General features: G+C 40.4%; 1 protein-coding gene across 1 annotated transcript; it reads right to left on the bottom strand.

The window, feature by feature from the left end:
• Positions 1 to 5,835: 5,835 nt before the first annotated feature.
• Positions 5,836 to 11,055, bottom strand: LOC110974947 (cytochrome P450 2J4-like). The gene is made up of 3 exons (XM_022226946.2): positions 10,473 to 11,055; positions 8,971 to 9,942; positions 5,836 to 8,363 (listed from the first exon to the last, which is right to left on the bottom strand). The coding sequence occupies exons 1-3, from the start codon at positions 10,963 to 10,965 to the stop codon at positions 8,179 to 8,181; spliced, it is 1,650 nt and encodes a 549-aa protein (XP_022082638.2). The 5' UTR covers positions 10,966 to 11,055; the 3' UTR covers positions 5,836 to 8,178.
• Positions 11,056 to 12,399: the final 1,344 nt, after the last annotated feature.

The raw sequence follows: 12,399 nt of genomic DNA, 5'->3' as shown, positions 1-12,399 counted from the left end.
TGACGTCAGAAAACTGAACTCCAAGATCTGTGATCCGATTGGCTGGACTCACCACAACCTCACGTACTGGGAGCTCAACGTCTGCCCGATGGTATACATTGGTAGCGATTTGTTGTCTAAAATGTGCAATTTTTCAAGGTCTATACTTTGAATTATATGCTATTATTGCAAAGGAGTTCAGTTCTCTTCGCCTATCTGTTCGTTGGCAGATAAATCGAATTCAATTAACGGGCTTAATTACACGAATTACATCGAAGGACAAATTCACGCTGTTTAAGTACTTTTAAGAGGAGGGGAATGACCACCGTTTGCAATCTAAAAAAAAACCAACAACAAACAGACAAACCAAACGAAAATGCGCTTCAAAATCCTAAATGTGTGCTGGAAAATGCAGAATATGACTTGCTTGATAAAAATGTAGAGGCAGCGTGTGACAGCAGCGAGCTTCTGCATTGTGCAGAAGTCCGTGACCGATATAAAAGAAAAATAATATTTCGTGACCTAAGCGGAACACGCGAATTTAGGCCAGTTTCTGAACTGATTAAGCACGTTTATTCGGGGCTCAATATTAGCTTACGAGATTGTTCAGTGTCCATTACATGTAATGTGTGTTTCCGTGACAACATCATATTTCTGACAATTATGTTTACGTTAGTCAAGTGCAAAATTGCCACGTAACAGCCTGGTAAGCTAATATTTGAAGCCGTAATTACTTTCAGCCTTACCGCCCTACCGCTAGGTGTTGTTTCCTTAGAATCATATTCTGTGAGCCATGGTAGCCTCTGTCGCTGACTGCGTCATTATCCTTGGATGCACATCGTGTAACTCTGTAGCCACCAATACCGGACACCTGTTTTGGAAAATCAGTATTGATTCTTCGAAGATGAGTTTGGTGAATCGACAACTTACGGATTGGCGAGAGGTATCAAGCGTAGTCGGGGTTTTTATTAAATGATGTCTATAATCACTCGAAAACCTACACCATTCAGATTCTCAAGTAACGGCAACTTTCAACCAACGCACTTGCACTAAAAGGAATATAAACTCTACCGATATTCAGGTAGGCACAAATTGCTGACGTGTAGCACCATGTGAAGTACGCGCGCCGTGCCGGTTCACGCGCTGATTCTCTACGAAGTAGAATTAAAGTCAAAAAGATCAGAACATGTTTTTCGATAAATGTAATACTTTTTAAAAATCAATGGTTTTTAATGTAATGTTTTTTAAAACAGATCGTACTTTGAATTTTTGAATTCATTTTCCAAGACCTAATAAAATTTTCATACCTAAGATATCTTTTTTGGATAAACTTTTACAGACCTAGCATGTTTTTAAGATTCGAATGAAGTTTTTTTGACCTAACGTGTTTTTAAGATTTGAGTAAAATTTTATAGATCGGACATGTTTTTAAGATACGAATAAAATTTTTTGGACCTAATATGTTTAAGACTCAGGTAAATTTTTCCGACATAACATGTTTTCAAAATCCGAATGAAATTTGACAGACCTAACAATTTTCAGATTCGAATGCATTTTCTCCGACAATAAACAGCCGGAGGTTTCGAGTTCCGCACCTGCATTTCATCCGAATTTAGAAAGCATTTGAATTTCGAAAGCATCCGCCTTTAAAAAGCATCCGAATATTGAAAAAGCATCCGACTTAAGAAAGCATTCGAATTGAGAAAGCAAGTCCCCCCCCATTGCCATTGTTCCTGTGGCGATCCACAATGCATTTTTTTGAGGAGCTGAGCCTTGAGGAATGATTAAAAAACTCTTTGCGGTAAATTTGACACCAATATTGTAGAAATCGAGCATACCATTCTTGAGCAACGCCTTTTCTAACCGAGACAGGTCAGTCAAGATGTACACCTTTCCCACTGTCGTATTCACTGTACGCGGGCTGGTGCGAGCGTAGGCTTGAACTTCAAAAGACCGTAATAATAACATGTCTGATTGAGTTCATTTCCCCCTTGTGAGACAGGCCAAAATGATCCATCTATTTAAAGGTTAAGCCAGCATTTTTTTCATTGCTTATCAAAAGAAAGCTTCAAATCTCAATCCACGAATTCGTCGTAAGTCAAACCAACCAACATAACCGTCCTCCTCCCTACCATTTAATCAATCTCAAGCCAGCGTGCCTTGGAAAAGTCAGCGAGGACCTAGAATCAATTTTTCACTGAGAAAGCAATTTTAGAAATCAGTCAACGGGCAAAAATAAGGTCTGCTCCTCTTGCATTTAGCCTTTAGTGGTACAAGCTCGACGTCGATGGTAAATTTGGTTTGGTTTGGCTTGTAATCAAAATTTAATAGAGTAGATGATTAACGTCGGGTTCACTAAGGTAAAATAACGACGGATTTTTCTAATTACTTGGAGATGCACTGTACTGTGTGTTGTTTCTATTGCAACTGTTCATTTTAAATCAAACCTCGTAAACTATACAAAGCATAAAACAAAATAACAAAAGATACATTTCCTAACAAAACAACAGTATTAACACTCACTTAAAAACGACATGACTGCTTACTTTCACCCAATCTGATTACCCACCACTGTTCATAAGAAGGGGCTTTTTTCAAACATATTGTTCTTGTTAGGCTCCTACGTGCCCCCCCCCAAAAAAAAAAGATAAGAAAACGATCCCCTAGGCCTATTATAATGTATAAGCGGAAGTCTTTGTATTGCGGTATTTGCTGGAGCTTCGTTTATCAGTTACTTGACAGTCGTATCGGGTGTTTTGCAACACAGGATTCCGCAAAAATAGTGCCACTATCTCCACAAAATACTGCCCCCAAACCCCAACTATTTTAACTCCCCGCGATCGGTTGATGACCTTTAATAATGAAACCAATCAACACGAGATTTAACTGAGCATAAGATGAAATGGAAAACTCTCAAAGGATTGTCCGGCCTTTGCGAATTCTTACCTTCGAGATCACGTTTCAGGGGATCAGATTCAGACTAAGCACGGACCATATGCACTAAATACCTTCCACCAAAGTATCCAATATGTACTGATCATCTCAAAGTCAGTATCAGTGTTTGCTGAAGAAAATTGGCTCTGGTGGCGACAAGGAGAAGCAGCCGTGGATTTAGTTATATTTAGAGTAAATTACCTGAAATCCCCCGTGTGTCCCAAGTGTGCAGTAAAGCAGGTCAGGTCTAACTCAAAACGGCACGGTAAGAAGGGAAGGGAATGCGTTGTTAACTTCAGAGTAGAGATCCTGAGAGACATGTCACACAAACCATGACAACCCAACAAGGGCAGCTGATTCTGTGAAAAACTTCACCAATTTTTGCTTGCTTTTGTCTTATGAAAGGGCTTTTTAAATTTGGGTTGGCTTTGTTGTTGTTAGTGTCGTTTTAAAATGGTCATAGCGACAGATTCGCATTTAGAAACTCCGACCGTTCACAAAACTTATAGCACTAGCCTCTTGAGTTTTGTGTTTTTGGTAGTGTCCAAAAGACCCCAAGTGTACCGACGAATTGCCTGGATTAAAGGATATACATCAACGAGAGACCACGAAGGCAATGCACTGAAGCACACATGAGTAACATCTTTTCAGGAAATTGGCACACACAAATCCTCTTTTCTAGTGCTTGTGTTTACTTTGGCATACCTATGGATCTTTAAAAGCAAACAACATAAAATGAGAGCATCACCAAGCCGCGAGTGTTCTCTGTTGAACAATATAAATCATAAACAAAACTGGTTGACAGTTTGTGCTTGAATAGACAGTATTTCCTTGCACCATTTCTCAGGGGATATACTGTAGAATGCTGATCGACATGCAGTCACTTTTCAGTGCGTCATCAGATTCTGAAACTTCACATGCTGCGCAAAAAATGCACTTTAAAATTAGTAGAGGAATCGTCTCAGTTGCCTTCATTACACTTTATCGCAAAGGTGCTTGAGTATATTAATATCTAAGCACAACCTGTGTTAAAAAATGAAAAAAAAAAAACAAACCAAAATGTTTCCACATACATTTAGAAGGGATTGTTGTAACGGTTCAAATTCATTTGGTGTTTTAATTCTGGTCCAGTATGGCAATACTTTATAGGCAGGGCGGGGGGGGGACTAGGGCCAACCCCTCCAAAAAGGGCACCACTATTTCTAGATCTCATTATCTTTCCTTCCTGTAGGAAAGAAAATCGAAATACTCTGGCCCACCAAACACAATTCTGGTCCCATTCAGTTATAAATCCACCTTTGAAATGTATTTATATGGCTTACTTATTTTGAACAAAAATTACGTTGACGCAAGGACAAACGAAATAACAAAATCCCAAAGCTTCAACCTGTGATCATTTAATGAGATAGCGTTTGAGTGATTAAGCTAACAGATTCATTTAAACCCAATACGCACAAAATTCAATATGGCCCTAAATATAGACGGTGCTGTTTACAGAGCGAAGTCCATCTATAAGCGGCACTACAACGTCTCACCTTTTGTGACTACCAGACCACTTATGACTTCAATGATTATTCTAAACTTCGAAAATAGGATAGGATACAGGACAGGATTCGGTTCATTATCCCTCTTTCAACAATGAGGATGCAAAATACACCTGTGAAGAATGTAACAATTATTATTAAATAAAATCAGTCCAGCTGTACTCGAACTACATGTTAGACAGTGGGCCAGAAATCCTAGCTTGCAGGTTCGTTGATAGTTTGGAGTGGCAACTTACTTTTTTGCTCTAATAAATACCTTACATACTATGAATCAATATTTTGCCTGTTGCCATCGGGATGTTTTGCTCTTAATGCGAAACATACATGGGTATAAACATGCGAAAATGTTCGTGTTTTGTTTGCCTTTTTGTAATGTGCCGATAGAGGGCGCTGTCTCCGACCTCGATCCTTTTGAACTCATGAAATACCACCGTTGCACCTGGGGACGAGTGGCACTCGAAATGGGCCGCCCGTAAGCATACGGGCGTTTGCCATGTTTACGACGAACCAGGAGACATTTCACAATTTACAGAGATGAGTTGGTGAAAATATGTGCCCATGGGACTAGGCTTGTCTGTGTCAGTTACAATACTAATCATTGTGCTCGCTCTGATTTAGGAAGCAGATGTATTTTCAGGAAAATAGAAATTATTTCTGTATTACTTATTTCTACAACAAAAGCAAAGTTGATGGGGGGGGCGTGATTCCACAGCATTTCCGTGCAAATAGATTTATGACACTTTATAGTCGTTTTCTTAGTTCCGGATCTTTCCTAATTCTGGGTCGTTTGAATGTGAAACCTACTTCTTTATGTGCTGTTCTCCAGTTCACATTCTAAGACAAGTTCTATTTGAAAGGTAAAATATATTTGTTCTCAAACTTTCTGGCTTGGCCAGATTCCCAGTTCACACTTTGACACTTCAGTTTTTAAAATCACTGGAGCCAAAAAATCGGCAACAATTTACAGGGCGATCGGTCACCCACTATGTGTGATTCCAAATACTTTTTTCGTTTTTGACAGTCATATACACGTTACAGCTAATATCAAATGAATTAGAATTTCCGTTTTCAAAATCGGCTGAAAACTGAACCTAATTTCTTTTCTAAATTTGGATCGCAAATTAAGAGCACGCAAATACAGGTACGTTACAGAATCAACTACACTGACCAAGCAGAAATGTGACGTAATGGGTTTATCAGTGCGCGGCGTCGGGATGGTATTGTTGACAGCTTGCTGTACAGCTGATAAAGTTGAGTGACAATTTACACTTGTTCTATTTTTAATTTGTTGGAATAAGTTATGGAATTTTATTTATCAAATATTTTGCTCTTAGAAATTCTCCATTATAAAAATCAGCTTGTTACCATGGCTGAAAAATGGATTTTCGTGCGGTTATATTTTTATTCGTGAACTTTTTGTCGCATTCCAGAACTGGTTTAACCGAACCAGAAGTATGAAAAGTGTCCTAATCACTTTTGTCATTCATGTCAGTTAAAATTAAAAGCTTGGAATATGAAAACAAATTGCAGTATCTCTTATACACAAGGTGGACTACTGACCACATTTCACTCATGAATTTGAGGATTTCGTAAATGCAATCTCACTGAATACCTTTCGCGATATGAAAAAAAGGAAATAAAGTGTATATGTTCTTTAATTCAGATTTCCTTACATAATCTTATGAATATGTTAATCGTTCATGGTTCAATTATTTTCTGTCTGTATGCGCCTTCCTGGGAATGTTGGCTAATTTACCCATAAATCATTTTGATTTGTATATCGCCAATTCAAATAGCAATTTAAATCAAATTGTTTTTTCATTTATTTATTTTTTTTTTGTGATTTTGATTCGGCAGATTTAATTTAGGGAGGACAACATGTTTCAATTTTCATTTGTTACCTGATTTGTATTTTTTTCCAGGTTTTGCACATTTTACAGCATTCTCCCTCCCCATAGTTATAACCCACCTCAAGCCTCCAAAATCCTCTGGGTGGTTTTGGAGGATTTTGGAGGATTCAAGATGAATCATGATTTGAACATTCGAGGATTTTGGGGGGTTGAGGATGAATGGTGATTGAAGCATAGAGGATTTTGGAGTATTACAGATGAATGCAGTTTTACTGTTGGGCAATTGGAGGATTTTGGAGGATTGTGCTGTGCCCTAGTAAAAAGTCCCTATTGGGTTCGGGTTAAGTTCATCAGTTCCTAGTTTCATAAAAGTATAAAAGCATTATGCATTACATACAAACTAAGCTGGCTGGGTTCTTTCTCGATACAGTCCTCTGTTTAGACTTAAACTTAAGTTGATGAAATGAACTGCAGGATTTATAAATTTGATTTAATTTCACCACCGTTATTTAAAGTGTCCACATCTGAGTTTCACATGTATAAAGGTATCAGTGTAGGTCTGCAGGTACCGTATCGTACCTTTCATTTCAACAAGTACATATGTACATGTACATGTATTTCAATGACATAAGAAGTGTTGTTTACTATGCATTGAAACCAGTAACAAAATTTTCCTAATCACGTGAATTTTAATCCAGGATTAGTTATTACTCTATTATAAAGGAGCTGTATGACAAACCATACGAGACCGGCTGCATATGCAACAAATTTACTTGCTTTGAAAACAGATACATGAAATTATGCCAATTTGTTTTCATATTTATTTAGCCCAAAAAATGATTTAAATTTAAAAGAAGATTGTAATTGATTTCTAATCAAATATCTCCAGCCCTGAAGCAGCAAAAGTGGAACATGATGTGAACCATTTAATTGAAGTTACCAGTCTGACTTGATATATCTGGGGTGTTTAGTAGTCAAAGGGCTTATCAAAATAGTTGTGCTACATGTATGAAGTGTCATTAAGCGTCGACATTACAGTATTAAGACTTGAAAATTCCCTCTAAAGATTCAATAAAAGTGGTTAATCATTTTTAAGAGACTCCAGCATTCCTCCATTGTTTAAAAGAAAGGTTTTTCGCAATTATGTATATAGGGCCTCAAATTTTCTTTGCCATCTACATGAGAACAAGATGGTGGCCAGTCGGGCTGCACAAGCAAGCCCGAGTTCCCCCCCCTCGCGAAAATTTATTAAATAGTAATATTTCTTTTGTGAAATGTTATAAATAGTACCTGTGCAAAATGTAAAAGCATTCAATGAACAAATGGGAAAACTATGTCCAAAATACTGTTTTTTGACCAAATGAGCAAAAATTGGATTTGTGCCCTCTTGTGGTGACCTTGGGAGCAGTCTGACAAGGGGGCAACAGGCAGATTTGAATTCAGCACCTTCATATTGACCTAGAACCCATGATTCCATGTTGCCACTCGAAAATGAGAACGGACCTTCAATCCCAGTGAAGCTACGATTTCTGGCCCATGGTCTATGTTTATCTGTAAAAAGTTTACATTACTTGAATGAACTTGGTTACATTTTCAGTGGGAGTCTTTTTAAGATCTCCCTGCGTTGCTCTAAATGCTAAAAGTGCAATGCACTAGAATTGCTGTCTCTACTATAAAAGCTCCTTAGATTTTTAAAATTAAATAAATGTAAAGGGATTATGTATATTCACGTGTCTGTTTTTTTTCATTGCATAAAGGCACCCCCTTCGTGCACATGGTTTATTGAATCTTTAGACCTGTTGCAGGGAATGCAAATCAACGAAACATGGTGTTTTGAAGGAAGAAAGTACAAAACTGGGCTTGAACGATAGCTACCATTCCCTTGGAGTGGCGACAATTTTGTAGGGTTTGGGCGAAAAGGTCATCTTGAAATCTCCCTTGAACCTCATGGGAGGCTCGCCCCTTGGCAATGAGAAGTCGAACTGGTGGAGAAGATGAGAGAAGAGGAGGAAGAGCTGAATACGAGCCAGGTTCTCTCCGGGACAAAGGCGACGGCCTGAAGAAAAAACAGACACTATGAAGACATGACAGACCACTTAATGGAAAGTGTTCTTTCAAAGAGATACAACTTCCTCGCTGCTTATGTTTTCAACCGTAAGGTTTTAATTGTATTGGATGTCTAGCCGGTTCTATGGGCCTCGAGCCGTACCAAGAGAGGGCACTATTTTCTTAGCAAACGGAGGCTCCATCGGTACCAACAAATGAATACTCCCGACCAGCATGCCTCTTTTTAAAAATGCGGAGATGCTTCTGCTCGGGCGGATACGCGTATGCTCATGGCATCTGCATGTACATAGACTCAAAATGTGATAAATAGCGGATAAATAGGTGGTAAAATCTTGTCAGCGCACATACTTTGGTGTAATTCACAAACAGTGTAAAAAAAAAAAAAATAATGTCATGCAGAGGCAAGGAATTTTTGAATTCCACCGAATCTCGTTAAAATTGACTTCTCTTGAGCTCTGGGCACATCGAAATATTTCCCAAGGGGAAATGCTTAAATGGATTAAAAGAGTTTTTGAATGGATAGAGGATAGTTATGTAATGTAAACCATTGAATAAAGAGTGCACGATGTAGAGTAAGATGTGGCGAAATAGTTTACCTCTGCTGAATACATTTAGCTGTTTGTCTCGGCGATCCAGACGGCCTGACTCATCCAGGAATCGTCCAGGAACGAACTTGTCGGGGTCTCCCGAATCCTGCCAAATCGCCAGATCCCGGCTCATGTTCCAGAAGTCACCGACCACGATGGCACCATTGGGGATGTTCATGCCAAACATCGTGGTGTCCTCGGACACGTAATGCGGACCCACCAGGGGCACCACGCAGCCGATCCGCTGTGATTCGCATATTGTCGCCCCCGTGTAATGCAGTTTGGATTGGTCCGAGAGCGCTGGGGCCCGCCTGAGTCCCACCTCCGTCGCTAGCTCTGCGTGGATGTCCGCCTGGACGTCGGGCTGGTTGACCAGGTGGAGGAACGCCCAGCGCAGGGTCGAGGTAATCGACTCTGTTCCGCCCAGGAACAAGTCAAACACTGCGAGAGCGATGTCGTCGGTATCGATGTGGGTCTTCTTGTGGTTTCTCTTTCTTAACAGCATCCCTCGGAGCAGCACGTCTATTGCATCTCTGGGGTTGTCGAGGTCTAGCGTCTCCTGGTGCTGCTGTACTTCCTCCCGCAGGAACGTTACGGCATTCACGGTAGCAGTCTTGGCCTCCTGGAAGCCGATGAGGGAGCCAAGTCTCTGGATGAATGGCACCATCCCCAACAGCGACCCAAAACCGTCCGTGTCAGAGAAGAGGTGCAAGCAGTCCAGGAACTTCTGGAAGCGGGGATCGGAGTCGTTGAAGCGTCGACCCAGGGCGATGGTGGACATGACGTTGGCTGTGGTCCTCCTCAGCAGGCTCTTGGGGTCGAAAGCCCGGCCGTTCAGATTTCGGATCTGCTGGATTAGATGCTTGGCCTCACTAGTGACGATTTCTTCGAAGGTCTTGCCCCCAATGCCATCACCCCTGAGTGCCGCCATGACATACATTCGTAGCTCTGACCACTTCTCCCCAGATGACATGACAATCCCTGAATTGAAAAAAGAGTGAAAAACCTCACTTCTAACATTACAACGACTGCATAGAAATTGCTTTTATCATTTTATTGCTTTCACTTAATTAAAGTTCATATACGTTCGACTTCAAGAGACATTAATCATGCCGCCCTCCCCCCCAAAAAAACAGAACAAAACAAAAAAAACAAAGAAATACAAACACAAAATACCGCCTAATTTTCGTTTTGCGTCAGTTGCTTGTGATGTAGGATGTTAGTCACTTAATGTAAATTGTGGACAGCAGATGTTTTTTTTTTCATTTGTATCGCACGCGACATAATGCGGTATTAATCTACATGACCTTCCCTGAAAAATTAACCTTTTGGGTAATGTGATATTGATTTTAATATAATTGGATTACGATTAGTATATGCAATTAGGATTCACACACTCTAAAATGACCGCTCACAAAGGTATTAGAATGAATATTCATTTAACAATACAAGTTAAAATGCTTAGTAATTTTACCACAACATTTGTCAAATACAATGTATTAGCAACTAACCAGAAGCATGGGGGTTGGGGAAGATCTTTAAGTCTGCAGAGAGCGTGGAGGGCGGTCTGGCAGCAGCCTGGGGGTTGATGAACGCCACCTTGATCGTGGTGTACTGGCTGACCACCACCACCAGCTGCCCACCGATGTTCAGGCTGTAGATATCGTGCCGGCGGGAGAGGTCGGACAGCCAGCTGCGGAACTCGTACCCGTGGCCCAGCCGCAGAAGCTTGGGCAGCAGCCCCACAATAGGCCAACCCCGTGGGCCCGGCGGCAGATTGCGCCGGTAGCGCAGTACCACGGCCAGGCCCAGGAAGACTGCGACGCCAACGAGGATGGAACTGACATTGTATACAAAGCTGAGGACGCCCGTCATCTTTGTTCTAGGAAGCAGGCCTTGCAATAAAAGCCACTGAAATATACTCGTGCAGAAAGTCTTTATGCTGTGGCACGTACACCTAGCCTCTGTTACATGCCATCGGTATAGGCCAAGTACAATGTACATGTGCTGTACATGTAGGGCTTGTGCTATCACATTCAGATAGTAGTACAACGCTTGTACAACATGTACCGCACCCTAAAGTTCGATCTGTTTACTACACGCAAAATCTGTGAACCTCGCTAATCTGACCTTCAACCGTAAGGTGACCTCTAATCGTGCCTGAGAGGCCTACGTTTCTTCGTATACTGAAAGCACACGAAACGGCCGGGGCCGTATGGAAGGTCGACAGATAACGCGACTAAAACAATGCAGCTTCATGATGTTGTCTTTTTGAGACGAGGAATACATATTAAAGGTCACCTGCGACGCTCTTTCCGTTAAGCAAGCTTAGAATCTCGAACGCTGAGTTAGCACCTACTATAACTGGAGCAATTTGGAGTAAACCCCCAAATTTTCTTTTCCAGAACAGTTAATGCCCCCAACTACTACAAACAAACCTTTTATCTACATGATAAGCTACTCAGTTTTTGTACGAAATTGTGATATCTGAGATGCATTTTAACTCGTATCTCCAGCTTATACATCTTTTCACAATTAATCCAAGTGTTTTCCCTGAGTGAGACCCGATAAGGCAAAACCTTTTTCCAAGAAATATTATATTTTCAGATAAACAAATTTAAAACCCGTGATAGTTCATCCCAGTTAGCTAACTTTTATGTTGCGCTGTTCCTACCATTTGGCAAAAAGCAGATCTTCATAAGATACTTCCTTTTGCCAAGATAGATGTCTGGGCTTGAACAAATAACAACAACTTGATGTAAGCCAGGCTATATGTACCCTCCAGGCTTAACACAACTGTATAAAACTCATTTGTGCAAAAGTATTTATGAAGTGAGAAAACTGTGATGTACCGGTAGCCCTTGCAGCTGTTCGACACTGTTCCCGCGGTGAAATCTACATGGACAGAGATTTACACAGTTAACTAGTCGTAAACGAGCTGTACATTAAATTGACAACCGCTGCCACATCAAAGGCTAAGAGTATATTGTATCACTAACCGAGCGTAGCCGCGGCGCCGGACTCGTCATTAAAAATCATCCGCCGAGATTTCAATTTTTTTCATCGCATCTGGACTTGAAGCCTATACTAGTAGGCTATAGACCTGCAGCAGTCCTGTGGTCCTATACTTTACCAAATACAGAAAAGAAGAAACGTGTTCAATTAATTCGAGACCTCTAGCTTTCTCTGCCTTATGTTTCAAGTCATAATACAGCAAAATGCGGACCTATTACGAATTACATTACACAGCATCAAAATTATATTTTACAGGCAAAATGCAGGCCTATTTCATAAATGAAATTTGTACATGATCCGTACCAAACTTTTCATTTGTCGTCCTCATTCAGTTCAACATAGAATAAATTTGTTTTTAGGAGCTGATTATTACACTTTATGAATATTTAATGAAAACGGTGAACCTATTGTATTGACCCATTT

Source organism: Acanthaster planci, linkage group LG20, assembly GCF_054643075.1.
Source record: "Acanthaster planci isolate LZ-2023a linkage group LG20, COTS_SCS, whole genome shotgun sequence".
NCBI lineage: Eukaryota > Metazoa > Echinodermata > Asteroidea > Valvatida > Acanthasteridae > Acanthaster > Acanthaster planci.
Note: the sequence above shows the minus strand (reverse complement) of the source record. Positions and strands in the feature narration are given on the sequence as shown.

Bases quoted from the DNA above. Each gene is read 5' to 3' on its own strand.
- LOC110974947 (XM_022226946.2), bottom strand. From the start codon at position 10,965: ATGTACATTGTACTTGGCCTATACCGATGGCATGTAACAGAGGCTAGG. The intron at 9,943-10,472 runs GTTAGTTGCTAA...TTTTCAATTCAG, and splicing joins CCCCAACCCCCATGCTTCTG to GGATTGTCATGTCATCTGGG. The intron at 8,364-8,970 runs GTAAACTATTTC...TTTTTTCTTCAG, and splicing joins GCTAAATGTATTCAGCAGAG to GCCGTCGCCTTTGTCCCGGA.